Here is a 13,503-nt window from a genome sequence, read left to right as displayed (position 1 = left end):
GCCATTTTCAACATTGTCACTTTGGCAGTAAACTGGTGGAGCGGATTGCCTGCCCATTATTGAACCCGCATTTTTCTCATCTCAATGAATATCGTGCAAGTTCTATAACAGGCAGTTTAATGCCTAAGTGGTAAAGGTGTAAACCACTCCCATAAATACTTTGCAATATAAATTAATAGGTAAATTGCACTGACAAATGGGATATGACAATATGAGAGCTCTCCTACAATTAAAACTATTGTTGGAATCCTAACATTATTACAGTTCAACTAAACCTATTCATGATACAAATGTAAGAATGCTGCTATCTTGCACTGCAACAGCACTGTCTATTGTAAGATTTTGCCCGTCTCTAATTACCTAAAGTGGATGTTTTATTTTGCAGTGTACTTGAATGTAACTAACCTTAGTACCTATCAGGTCCACTTGACCACCATGTGTGCAAAGTGGGAAGGACATGCAGGAGCCTCAGCCTACAGGATTGTCTTGGAGTCAGTGAAAGGTACATTTGCTTAGAGAATTCACTGAGAATGTTCAAACAGAAATGTGTATTTAATTTTTCTGTTTGAAGTATTTTCAAAGCGACATTCTTTCCTTCTTTAACTATTTTTCTTTCAAATCTATAAACACCATGGAAAGCGAAGACGTTTACTACATTTGTTCACAAAGAGCTGGAGATTTCTCTTGTGCAAATATCTCGAGGGGAGACATTCCACTGCACCACCAGCTACCGACTAGGTTGGAACTCTCAATCTGAGCACCTGCTGGGCAGGAAAGGGAGTAAATAAAATCCTAATGAAGTTCTGCCATGATATTCAGCAAGACCTCTGCATTCCCACCATTTCCAAGTCTCCCAGCTACAGAAACAACCGCCCCCGCCCCCCACCCAACTCCCTCCCTACCCCCTTCCCGCCTGCCCTAAATATTGGGGCTATGGGGCTGGAATTTCATCAGCCTTTCGCCGCGCTTTTCGGTGGTATTTCTTCGTTTTGGATGGAAAACCACCCGGCGGGAATTTCATCAAAGTGTTCCGCCGGAGATTTTGAAATACCACTGGAGAGCGAACCGCTGGCGTGCAACACTCGAAAAACCGCTTCACAGTCTGGTCACAGCGGTGATCCGTAGATGGGGGGAAAAAAACGCCGAGGAGAAACCAGTCGGAGCAGCCCTTGGAACGGTGTTAGGTATGCAACCCTGCAAAAAAAGATAAGTTAAAGATTATTTTAAAATTCATTTGCAACGATTCACTGGAAAAGGGTCTTGTGAATGTTTTGCGATTTAAAAAAAAAAAATTTTGTTTATTGGAAATTGATCAAAGGCAAGTTCCGTCCATTTACTGTCGAAAAGACCGCTAAGATCCTGACAGTACTTTGGTCGAAAAAGTACCCAGCAGCAAAAAATGGGCGTAACACGCTCATTCCTGGGCGGCAGATAGGTGGCAAATGGAATCCTGGAGAAAGTTACGCCACGGTTGGAGTTGGGCCCAAGGAGGGAGGAATGCACAAGAAAAAATGCTCAAAAAATAAACAAAGAAAATCACAAAATCGCTGCAAAAGAAGTTAAAAAAAATCTCACTTACCTTTTCTTGCAGGTCTTCATATCAACCGTCCAGATAAGATCTGCTTCCACATGGCGGTCTTTTCTCCTGCAGGAGCGGAGGACCGCTCGGGCGGGAAGACTTTTTTTCGGCGTTGCATGCCAGCGCATGCCGGTGGACGCTCCCCAACAGTCTGCCGGTGTGAGGGCCTCACCAATCTCCAATGGAGGGGAGAGCACCAAAAGAACAGGGGAACCGCCGAGATAACTCGGCGGTAACCGGTGGTAGGACCATCAATTTTGGCCCCTTTGTGTCTTCCTCCCCCCTCCCTAGGCCCAACTCGCAGCAGTAATTGGCCTCGGACTAAAGTGGACCCAATTTTCTGCTGCAAATCCTCGTGCAATGCTGATTTTTCCTACCTGGTTGATTTTTCCCCATTTTTTCATTAATTTTCTGCCGTTCTTAATAGCGGAGTCATAGCATTTTTTGGGGGTGGCAAACCAGTGGTGGTGCTTTTTGATGAATTTCCAGCCCTTCGTTTTTGTACTCATCGCTGTTCACTGTTAAAGTACATGGCAACTGAATTCTCATGTCAAAAGGACGATGCTTGGAGTGAAATTGTGATGATGCAGTCATGCTACAATTCCAGTCACAAAATACTTCAGCGTGAGAAATAAAACTCAGGATTAAAGGCCTGCGGCTGGATATTCAGCTGCTTTGCAACCGGGTTTTCGCCGTGCTTTGACCCTCCGCGGTGAAAACTCGGTTGCTAAGCCCAGTCGCGGTCCTTGGTTCCCTGTTTGCGGCGGCGCTTAGGAGAGCTATGCCGGACGTGTATCGAAGCAGATTGCATTACAGTCCGAGTTTTGGCACTCACTACGCTGCGTCCAGAACACCAACAGGTAAAACCTAGTGGTGCAGCCCCATCAGCAGCGGTAAGTTAGAAAACCTGCAAAAAAGGTAAGTTAAAGTTTTTATTTATTTACTTTTTTGCAGTGATTTATTAGGTGAGGGTTTTGGTAATGTTTTCTTCCCCCTCCCAAGGCCTCTCTTGCAGCGCTTCCGGTCCAGCACTAAAGTTGGCAAGGATCGTGTTTTGCACCGCGAATAATTGCGCAGACCCCAACTGCCGAAAGTTAGGCCTTAAATCGGTAACACAGCGAAAACAGTAATTTTCATGTTTCGCTTACATTTTCGCCCAAAAATCCAGCCCAAGATACATTGCATTCACATGGTCTTCTACTCTTTACATTGATTTAATTTTGATGAGGGGGGAGGAATGTTTTACTTACCAAAGCTAGGATGTTTTTGCTAACACTTTTCAAACTCTTGCTCCCATTCCAACATCAGTATCAAAACATTTGAAGGTGAGGTATAGTATGGGTCAGAGCCTAGCCTCTGAAGAGCACCCTTTACTTAGCTGATGTGGCATTTCCACAGCATTTATCACTGTACCTGCCCTGAATGAGATTATCAAATTAATGCCCAACAGAAACTGCAAATTACAGCACAAACTAATTCATCATCATCGTTCCCTTAGACAAGCAGCATCTTTATCTTTAATATCTTCTCTGTTCAATTACAGATGGAAAGACACAAGAAAACACCTTGCATGCAGGAATAGACAAGTACTGTTTTAGGCTGCTCTTCCCCAATACTCAGTACAAGATTACTGTCTACACACGCCTGCAAGAAATGGAAGGACCTGCTGCTTCTGTTATTCAGTCTACATGTAAGTTCCTTAGTATAATAAATTCTGGCTTTAAGTTTTATCCTATTCAAAATCAAAAATCAGTACGTGAAGAATTTAACGAAGCCCACAATAGCATAGGTTGTGTCGAGGTATTTTATTTTGGACAGTGAGAAGCTCATGTAGATCAAATAATACAACTACAGTGTTTAAAATATAATTGGTGTTATGTAAACAGTTTCCACAGGACAGGAAAGTACTTTCAACAGAGCTCCCCAAACATGCATTCCATTTAAATGATCTCTTAAACCAGTCTTTCTTCCCAGGTTCCTCAGTGAAGCTGTCTTATGAATTCCCCAACTTATCTCCTGAGAGCTGTCCTGACAGGGAATTCTTCTTGCAAAGTCTTCCCAATAGGTGTAACTAAAATTCATACTTTGGTAATTCCACCGTTCCCATTAATATTGTGGCCGATTTTATGAAATTGTGCTTTCAGCGGGGAGCCTCCAGGAGTGCACATTGGGAATTGGGATGCATGTTTCCCACAATTTTCCATTGTAATGTTATTTCACCATTGATGAATTCTCCTTTTTACTTCCTATGTTCTCCCCTCCTCTCCTGATTGTGATAACTCATGCTGGGTATGCTTCTGGAGTGATAGCTGTCCTCTGAAATCTTATGCAAGTGGCCACTCTTACCATAGCCAAGCCCAGTCCTTTGTCATCCAACATCCAAGTGCTTAGCAGGGATCACTGGTCGACTTTCTTCTTGCCTTCCCACCCAAATGTAGCTCTTCAGTTGTTGTAGTGGCTGAGATCAGCTAACTGAGCATAGATCAGAGATTGAACTAGGCGGTCTGGTCCGTGTGGCCTTTATATACTGAGCCATTGGGCAGTTCACACCAGGAAATTTAATTGCAAAAATTGTAATTGAAATTCAATATACTTCATTAAATGAAAATCAAGATCTATATTAAGCAATATCCACCTGAGTAACCATGGAGAACTTTTTAGATCGTTTCTTTCATGTGAGGATAGATTCTAGATTTGAAATCAGCATGTCCCACATTGCTTTCAGTTCATTAGGGTAAAAATAAATTGTGCAATGTGCACTGATCTTTGTGCCCAGATTTCTGACCCTACTTCCACCATGTAGCTGTGCACTGGGACTGCAAGTTCATTAAATACACTCGTGATTTATTTCAATAACCAATGAAAATAAATTGATGTCTTTGGCAGGTAGATACTACTGGTGAGCCATTGAGACTATTTGCCATCTTTGCTGGCCATTGATTTATTGGAGATCAATTGTGAGGAGTCTGTACAAAGTAATGTGTTACTTCCTGGTTTGAAGTCATCGTGACTGAAATTCACTGCTGAAATCACAATATAGCAGACAGGATAATTAGGTTAATCTAATGGAATGCTCATTGATGTAGTCTATTAATATATTAATGGTTAACCTGTGCAACATTTAGTGCCACCATCTTGTAGTTGAGGAATAGGGATTCTGTTGGTTAAAGGAGTAATATCGTCATGAAAAAAATGTTTGGCAATTTTTTTTAGATTTGTGGGATATTGTCACAATAACATTGGATATAAAGGATATGCTAACGAGTCACAATGAGATTGATGTCATCGCGTCATTTCTCTGAATACAAGAGTTTTGACTTGAGGTTATGCTGTAAGTCTGGAGACAGCAGATAGAGTTCACAAGTCTGAAGTCTGCAATGTTTAAAAGTTTGAAATTAGTTTCCAACCTAAAACCCAGTAGATTTTTATCGAGGAGCTGAATCCTGCACATCTGTAAAATCCTTAGTTTGTTCCCGTGAAGTTTTGTTAATGCTTACCTCTGACTGGATTTATTCAGCATTCCACAGACATGTTACAGCTGAATATTGTCTGTAAAGCTGGAATTCCTCATTTATTGCAGTGAATGTTGGCTTAGGTGAAGCAGTTCAAATGAATTACAAACAATTCTCACTCAGTAAAGAGTAGGGGCTGGAGATTTGGGGTTGAAAAAGATGAAAAATGGTCAGATCATGTTCTGACACAGAACTTGGATGATAGGGGAATTATATGAACAAAGTTTTTTTTTATTCCTGTAAATTGATGTTCCTGTGCATTTCATAGTCAACACAAATGATTTCCAGTAAGACTTGGTCCTGTCAATCCTATTTTCCTTAATCTGTTTAAATATTGATAATTGGTATAGCCGTTTGTCCATTGCACTCATGAAGTCCCATTTGCTGTCTTCCCCAAATACATTCTGTTTCCCCTCAGTAAGCACACAGCCAGCCAGATATTCATATGCCATGCTGGCTACAGGTCTAAACCACTTCGGGCTGTGCTTCTGAAGGATATCAGAAAGGCAGGAGTTCAGTCTCCCAATTCATCATGGAATAAACTTACAAAATAGTAACTTTCAGAGCATTTCAGAATTACCAATATAATTTTATTAATGGTTAAATACATTATTGGAAAATGTCAGAGTGCATAGGGTAATCATTATTTAAACCTTACACCACTTGTATGGCCTTTTATCCAATGAAATTACTCGGTACATGGTATCATAGAATAGTACCCATTCGGCCCATCAAGTCTGTGCCCGCTTTTTTGAAGAGCAATCCAGTTAATCCCACTCGCTCTCTCTTTCCCCATATCCCTGCAACATTTTCCCCTTCAAGTATTTATCCAATTCACTTTTGAAGGCTACAAATGAATCTGTATCCACTGCCCTATCAGACAGTGTATTCAAAATCCTAACCACTCACTGTGTAAAAAGGTTTTTCCTCATGTCGCTTCTGGTTCTTTTGCCAATCATCTTAAATCTGTGCCCTCTCGTTAACGACCCTTCAGCAATTGGAAATAGTTTCTCTTTATTTACTCTATCTAAACCTTCATGATTTTAAACACCTCCATCGAATCTCCTCTTGGCTCAAAGGAGAACAACTCCTCTAGTCTCTAGCTTCTCTAGTCTATCCACGTAACTATTCCCTCATCCCTGGAACCATTCTAGTGAATCTCTTCTGTACCCTCTCCAAAGCCTTCATGTCCTTCCTATAGTGTGGTGGCCAGAATTGGACACAATACTCCAGCCGGGGCCGAACTAATGTTTCATCTAGGTTTAGCATAACTTACTGATTTGTGTACTCTATGCCTCGATTTATAAAGCCCTGGGTCCCATATGCTTTAGTAACTATTTTGTTAACCTATACTGCCATCTTCAAAGATTCGTGTACAAGCACCCCCAGGTCTCTTGTACCCTCTTTAAAATTGTGCAATTTAGTATGTATAGTGTCACCTCATTTTTCCTACCAAAATGTTTAACCTCACTTCTGTGTTGAATCTGCATGTGTCGTCCATTCCACCAGCCTGTCAATAGCCTCTTGAAGTCTATTACTATCTTCCTCACTGTTTACTACACTTCCAAGTTTTGTGTCAGCTACATATTTTTAAATTGTGCCCTGTACCCCCAAGTCCAAGTCATTTAATGTTTATCAGAAACAGCAGTGGACCTAGTACTGAACCTTGGGGAATGCCGCTGTATACCTCCCTCCAGTCCGATACCGTCATTCACCACAGCTCTCTGTTTTCTATGGCTTTAGCCAATTTTATAACCATGCTGCTACTGCCCCTTTTATCCCATGGGCTTCGATTTTGTTAACAACCCCAATATGTGGTAATTTATCAAATGCCTTTTGAAAGTTCATATACACAACATCAACTGCACTGCCCTCATCCACCCTTTCTGGTACCTCATGAAAAAAACACAATCAAGTTAGTCAAACACGGTTTGCCCTTAACAAATCCGTGCTGGCTCTCCTTTATTAGTCCATGCTTGTCCAAGTGGCATTTAATGTTCTCCTGGATTATTGTTTCTAAAAGCTTCCTCACCACTGACATTAAATTGACTGACCTGTAATTGCCAGACTTATCCCTCTCCCCTTTTTTGAACAAAGGCGTAACATTTGCAGGTTAACCAGAGATTGCTCACTAATTGACATCACAGCCAAATCTGCTCTTTCTTCTCCATCCCCATTAACTCTTTGTGGTGTTTCCTGGAAAGCAATGAACTTATTTGGCTGCTAGAGCTACAAGAATTAGTTCTCCTGCAATTAGTTATGACACAAAGTTCTGATGAGATTCAGTACCCCAAATTATTTTCCTGAAATCTCTGTTTATTAGATTTTCACAGTAGCTGCCTGTAATGTATGCACCTGTAAGTATGCTCACAGGTTTGTTGAGCTGTTGAGTTGTGAGTGGCTTAGCCAATTAAGTGATGTTTACAAGACTCAATAAAACCTCAGCCAGTTGGGTTCAGGGGATCCATGATGAAGCAGATGGTCGAGAGCCTGGTGTCGTGTGATTGTTAAACCTTTGCTAATAAACCATCTAGTTCTTAATAGCAATGTGTTGCTATGAATTCTTAAGCAAAGAACTCATGAAGCAAATACATTATACTGCAAAACATGCAGTGAGACAAAAATGATCTCATGCAGTTGTGGAAGTATTAAAGCCCCATAGCCACCTATAACGGTATCCACTAGTATTTGAAAGAAAAGTAGTTTAATGACCTTTAGAAATAAATAGTATAAAGACAAAATAGAGCGCCTTTCATTACCTCGGGATGTCCCAGAGCGCTTGACAGCCAATGAAGTACTTTTGAAGTGTAGTCACTGTTGAATGTTAAATGGATAACCATCAACCAAGAGTTAATAGAAATACTAAAGCCTTGAAATTAGTGTTGGCATCAACAATTGACAAATACTTAATGAGTTTATATGAGCTTCCTCTGTCTACAATGTTAACAGAGGCATTTACCCATTTAGTTTGAATGGGTTAGCACCTTAATTAAAATAGCAGACCAATGTATGAATGTGCTACATTCATCTGCTAATATCACCAACAGTCATTTCAAAGCAGCTGTTAGCATTAAGTTTCTCATATATAAAATAAAAGAGGAAATGGATAATAGTTTATACTTAGAAGAAATTTAGAATATTAAAAATGAGATATAATATCCTAAATTCTACACAAATCTACACTGCCTAAGCATTACAATACATGGAATATGTAAAATTAGGACACAAGTGATACTGTGTCCCATTGTAATGTTATTATTTCAAGTCCATGTTGTGAGTTCTAGTTAAATGAACACTCAGTAGAATTAGCTTTTAGGTTAACTTGCAAAGATTCTATTTATATTGCAATTATTAAAATATAAGCCATGATTTCTTTTCTTGCTGCTAGTGCCACTTCCAACAAGGTCCACATTTGTTTCGAATGCTGTTCCTGCTGCCTTAAAAGGTAGGATTATTGCTGTTTAAATTGTATTTCCTTCTGAAAACTATGTGAAACTGCTGTCGATGTATCTCCTTGTGCAGGAGCTGGAGATGTTAATCTAATGGGCTGGATTTTGCTCTCAGCGGCCAACGAATGGCGCTAGCCATTCATTACACTTGCAGTTGCCCATATGAGATTTTGCACTGGAACTTGCTGTAATTAGAGAGCCAAAAAGCACAACACCCTCTACAGGGCATCTGGAATCTGTGTGAACAGTGCAAGCAACTATGTATTTCCTTAACCTCAAAGTCGCACATCATCCTGACTTGGAAATATATCGCCGTTCCCTCATCGCCGTTGGATCAAAATCCTGGAACTCCCTCCCGAACAGCACTGTGGAAGTACCTCCCCTACAGGGACTGCAGCGGTTCAAGAAGACGGCTCACCACAACTTTCTCAAGGGCAGTTAGGGATGGGCAATAAATGCTGACCTTGCTAGCGATGCCCACAATCCGGGAACGAATAAAAAAAAATAGATCCTATCTCTGAGGTAAGTACAGTACTTCATGCCATTCAATGTATTTGAATGGTGAGTTAGACGGCGATTTACTGGTATAGCACAGCATTTGGAGGAGCAGGGCATCTTGGACAGCGCCTTCCTGATTTCCGCGTTTAACTGCGCTTGTGCGATCAGTAGACATTGCAGTCCAATTTCCATGTAAATGATTGTGAGCGCTGTTAGCTTTGCCATTATTTCTACAGCAAAATCCAGCCCATTGAGTTAGTTATACAGGTTGAGCCTCCCTTATCCAGAACGCTTGGGAGCTGGCCTGTTCTGGATAAGGGATTTTTCAGGACAAGGGGTGGTCACATTTAATTGGAAGATACAGTACTGAGCAAGGGGATATCGGGGCTGGCTGGCTTGGAGCTGGGAGTGCGGCAAAGAGATCATGGGGGTGGGGGGTGGGGGGGGGGGGCGGGTGGCAGTGGATCGCGGGGTCAGGCTATCGATTGCGGGAGTCGGCAGCGAGGGAGGACTTCAATTTGTTCATGTCGGCGTCCTGCACATGCGCCACCTGGTGGCCGGGAATGATTCTGAATGAGGGATGGTTCTGAATAAGAGAGTTCTGGATAAGGGAAGTTCAACTTTTTGTGGTTGATGCAAATCAGCTTTGAATGAACATCGAACTTTGGGCTTCACACCTGATGCAGTATGAGTGCCAATCTGTGTGAAGCTAAGTTTGAAAAGTTCCCAAGTGTCCACCATAGGATGAATGTGAAAAATGTCACTTGTTGCAGGAAGATATAGATGATATAGAACATGACTAAATGTAGAGTTTGTCATTGGAGGTGAGTAATTTCTGCAAACCTGTGGATCTGGTAGGAATTTAAAAATATCCAACACTCATCAGGACAGTGTGAACAAATAAAGTTTTGAATTTCTACTCACTTCACAGAAATATGCACTTGTATAGGATAGAGGTTTGAAAACAAAGCCTCAAAAATAAGAAACACTGACCCATAATTTGCCATCAAAATAACAGTGAGGCTAATGGCACTCGCCTTTATTTATTTGCAAATGCTGCAGAACGCAAAAATTCAGAAGTTTCAGTCCGAGGTACGGCTCTTGCTATTAGCTTTGCGAAATCAGCATCTTACAGACTGACTCACCATTGAAAAGCATTGAGTGGTGTGAAGTTGCTGTATTTGTGCAGTAGATTCAAACTGACACCACTGTATATAACTGTATCTTACCATGCTATACATGACTGTAACTAGATATGACCTGTAACCACAAGCATACCTTACCACCAGGGGTGCACTTGCAAGAGACACTGCACACCTGTCCCACACAGGTATATAAAGGCAGGTCTCAGGCAAGTGAGGCATTCCAGAGCTATGAAATAAAGGTGCAGGTCCTGAGTGACCTTGACTTCAAGAGATGCCTTGTGTAAGTCTGTACTGCAGGGTCAGGACTTTTCAGTGGCGATGAGTTACGGGATCACAGAATTCACAGAATGGCTACCAACGGATCAGATGAGAAATACAATGCTGGAGATAATTGGGAGGACTTTATAGAAAGGCCCCAGCAAAGCTTTGTAACCAAAGACTGGTTGGGCGACGATAAGGCAGACAAGAGAAGAGCCCATCTCTTGACCAGTTGTGGCTCGAAAACATATGCCTTAATGAAGGACCTGCTGGCACCTGAGAAACCAGCAAGCAAGTCGTTTGAGGAGTTGAGCACACTGGTGAGAGACCACCTGAAGCCAGCGAGCAGCCTACACATGGCCAGACACAGGTTCTACAACTGCAGACGCTGTGTGGGCCAGAGCATACCTGACTTTGTGGTGGAACTTCGGAGGCTGGCTAGTTTTTGTGAGTTCTCCGATGAACTAAGGAGAGAAGCTCAAGAGAGATCAGCCAGACGCAGCTCATCCTTCGGAAACAATGGAAGTGGTCTGTGCTGGAGATGTGGGGGAAGGCACTCAACAAGGGGGTGTCGATTTCAGCATGCTGTTTGCAGAAACTGCAACTATACAGGGCATCTGGCCCGCATGTGCAGAAAAACAGCAGCTCGGCTGGTATACGAATTGGAAGGGTTGGAAAGCGGACCAGAGGACGGTGGGGACAGTGCCTGGGACACCGAGATACAGCGGGTCAACACGATCAATGTCAACTGTTCTTACAACAACACGCCTCCAATAATTATGAGGGTCCGACTCAACGGGATACCCGTCAACATGGAACTGGACACGGGAGCGAGTCAATCTCTCATGAGCGTCCAACAATTTGAACAGCTGTGGCCGCACAAAAGCAACAGACCAAAACTCACAAGGATCGACACCAAACTAAGGACCTATACCAAAGAAATCGTCCCAGTCCTTGGCAGCGCCATGCTCTCAGTCACACACAAAGGGACGGTGAACCGACTTCCCCTGTGGATTGTCCCCGGAGATCTCCCAGCACTGTTGGAGAGAAGCTGGCTGGCAAAACTAAATTGGAAATGGGATCATGTTCACACCATGTCGTCAGAGGAACGGACCTCCTGCTCAACAGCCCTAAGTCGATTTGAACATCTCTTTCAGCCAGGTGTGGGCACCTTCAAAGGGGCTAAAGTTAAAATCTACATCACACAGGCTGCTAGACCGGTCCATCACAAGGCTAGAGCTGTGCCTTATGTGATGAGGGAAAAGATTGAACATGAACTGGACCAGCTTCTGCGGGAAGGCATTATCTCACCCGTGGAATTTAGCGACTGGGCAAATCCCATCGTCCCCGTCATGAAGCCTGATGGATCCGTACGAATCTGTGGGGATTACAAGTCTACCATAAACAGAGTCTCTCAACAGGACCAATACCCGCTGCCCAGAGCGGAGGACCTATTTGCCACATTGGCTGGAGGAAAACTTTTCTCGAAACTAGATCTCACATCTACGTATATGACGCAAGAACTGAGCGAAGAGTCTAAGCTACTCACCACCATCAACACACATCGAGGCCTTTTCATGTACAATCAATGCCCATTCGGCATCAGGTCGGCAGCTGCTATATTCCAGCGCAACAGCGCAAGTCTGCTCAAGTCCATCCCGGGAACGGTTGTGTTTCAAGACGACATACTCATCACAGGCAGGGACACCGACTCCCATCTCCGCAATTTGGAGGAAGTACTAAAACGATTGGATCGGGTAGGCCTAAGAGTTAAGAAATCCAAGTGTCTGTTTCTCGCGCCTGAGGTTGAACTTTTGGGCAGAAAGATTGCCGCTGATGGAATCCGCCCAACAGAATCCAAAACCGAAGCGATTCGCCTGGCACCCAGGCCCCGGAATGTCTCGGAACTGCGCGCCTTTCTCGGGCTACTCAATTACTTTGGGAACTTTATGCAGAACTTGAGCATGCTGTTGGAGCCTCTCTACGTGCTACACAGAAAGGGGTGCGATTGGTTTTGGGGGGACGCTCAAGAACGCGCCTTCAATAAGGCATGCAACCTTCTACGTTCCAACAGTGTTTTAACTTTTTTTGACCCAGGTAAAAAGCTAGTTCTTACATGTGGTGTGTCAGCGTACGAGGTCGGGTGCGTTTTACAGTATGTCAATGGTGCGGGTAAATTACAACCCATTGCTTATGCCTCCAGGTCACTTTTGCGGGCGGAGCGCGGGTACGGTATGGTTGAGAAGGAGGCGCTCGCGTGCGTGTATGGTGTCAAAAGATGCACCAATACCTTTTCGGGGCCAAGTTCGCGTTAGAAACCGACCACAGACCCCTCACGTCCCTGCTATCCGAGAGCAAGGTAATAAACGCCAACGCCTCGGCGCGCATTCAATGGTGGGCACTCATGCTGGCGTCTTACGACTACACAATAAGGCACAGAGCAGGCACAGAGAACTGTGCCGACGCGCTTAGCAGGCTACCCCTGGCGACCACGGAAGGGTCCGACGAACAGGACTGTGAGATGGTCATGGCAATCAATGCCTTTGAGTCCACAGGTTCGCTCATGACGGCTCGCCAAATCAGAGCCTGGACGACCAGCGACCCCACCTTATCCTTTGTCAAAAGATGTGTTTTAACTGGTGACTGGGCAGAGGCTCGTGATGCCTGCCCCGAGGAAATCAAACCTTTCCATAGGCGCATGCATGAACTATCACTACAGACAGACTGCCTGATGTGGCAGCCGAGTAGTCATGCCTTTGCGAGGCAGAGAGGCGTTTGTCCTGGGAGCTCCACCGCGAGCACCCGGGGATCGTTCTCATGAAGGTCATAGCCAGATCCCACGTCTGGTGGCCTGGCATTGACGCGGACTTGGAGCTCTGCGTCTGACGGTGCACCATTTGTGCCCAACTCAGCAATGCCCCCAGGGAGGCCCCCCTGAGGCCCTGGTCCACCAAACCGTGGTCGGGGGTGCACATAGACTATGCGGGCCCATTCATGGGCAAAATGTTCCTCGTAGTCGTCGATGCATTCTCAAAGTGGATCGAATGCACCATTTTAAACTC

The 13,503-nt window shown here is 43.8% G+C and overlaps 1 protein-coding gene across 1 annotated transcript in view; it reads left to right on the top strand.

Annotated features, from left to right (window-relative positions):
• Positions 1 to 13,503, top strand: part of LOC139277543 (collagen alpha-1(XIV) chain-like) — a 216,192-nt gene that overhangs the window by 123,558 nt on the left and 79,131 nt on the right. The window contains exons 23-25 of the mRNA XM_070896129.1: positions 386 to 502; positions 3,123 to 3,269; positions 8,480 to 8,536. Coding sequence (XP_070752230.1) covers positions 386 to 502; positions 3,123 to 3,269; positions 8,480 to 8,536 — 321 coding nt within the window. The remainder of the gene's footprint in view (positions 1 to 385; positions 503 to 3,122; positions 3,270 to 8,479; positions 8,537 to 13,503) is intronic.

This window comes from Pristiophorus japonicus, chromosome 12 (assembly GCF_044704955.1).
Source record: "Pristiophorus japonicus isolate sPriJap1 chromosome 12, sPriJap1.hap1, whole genome shotgun sequence".
Classification (NCBI taxonomy): domain Eukaryota; kingdom Metazoa; phylum Chordata; class Chondrichthyes; family Pristiophoridae; genus Pristiophorus; species Pristiophorus japonicus.
The sequence above is the reverse complement of the archived record's forward strand: the minus strand, read 5'-3'. Positions and strand labels throughout refer to the sequence as shown.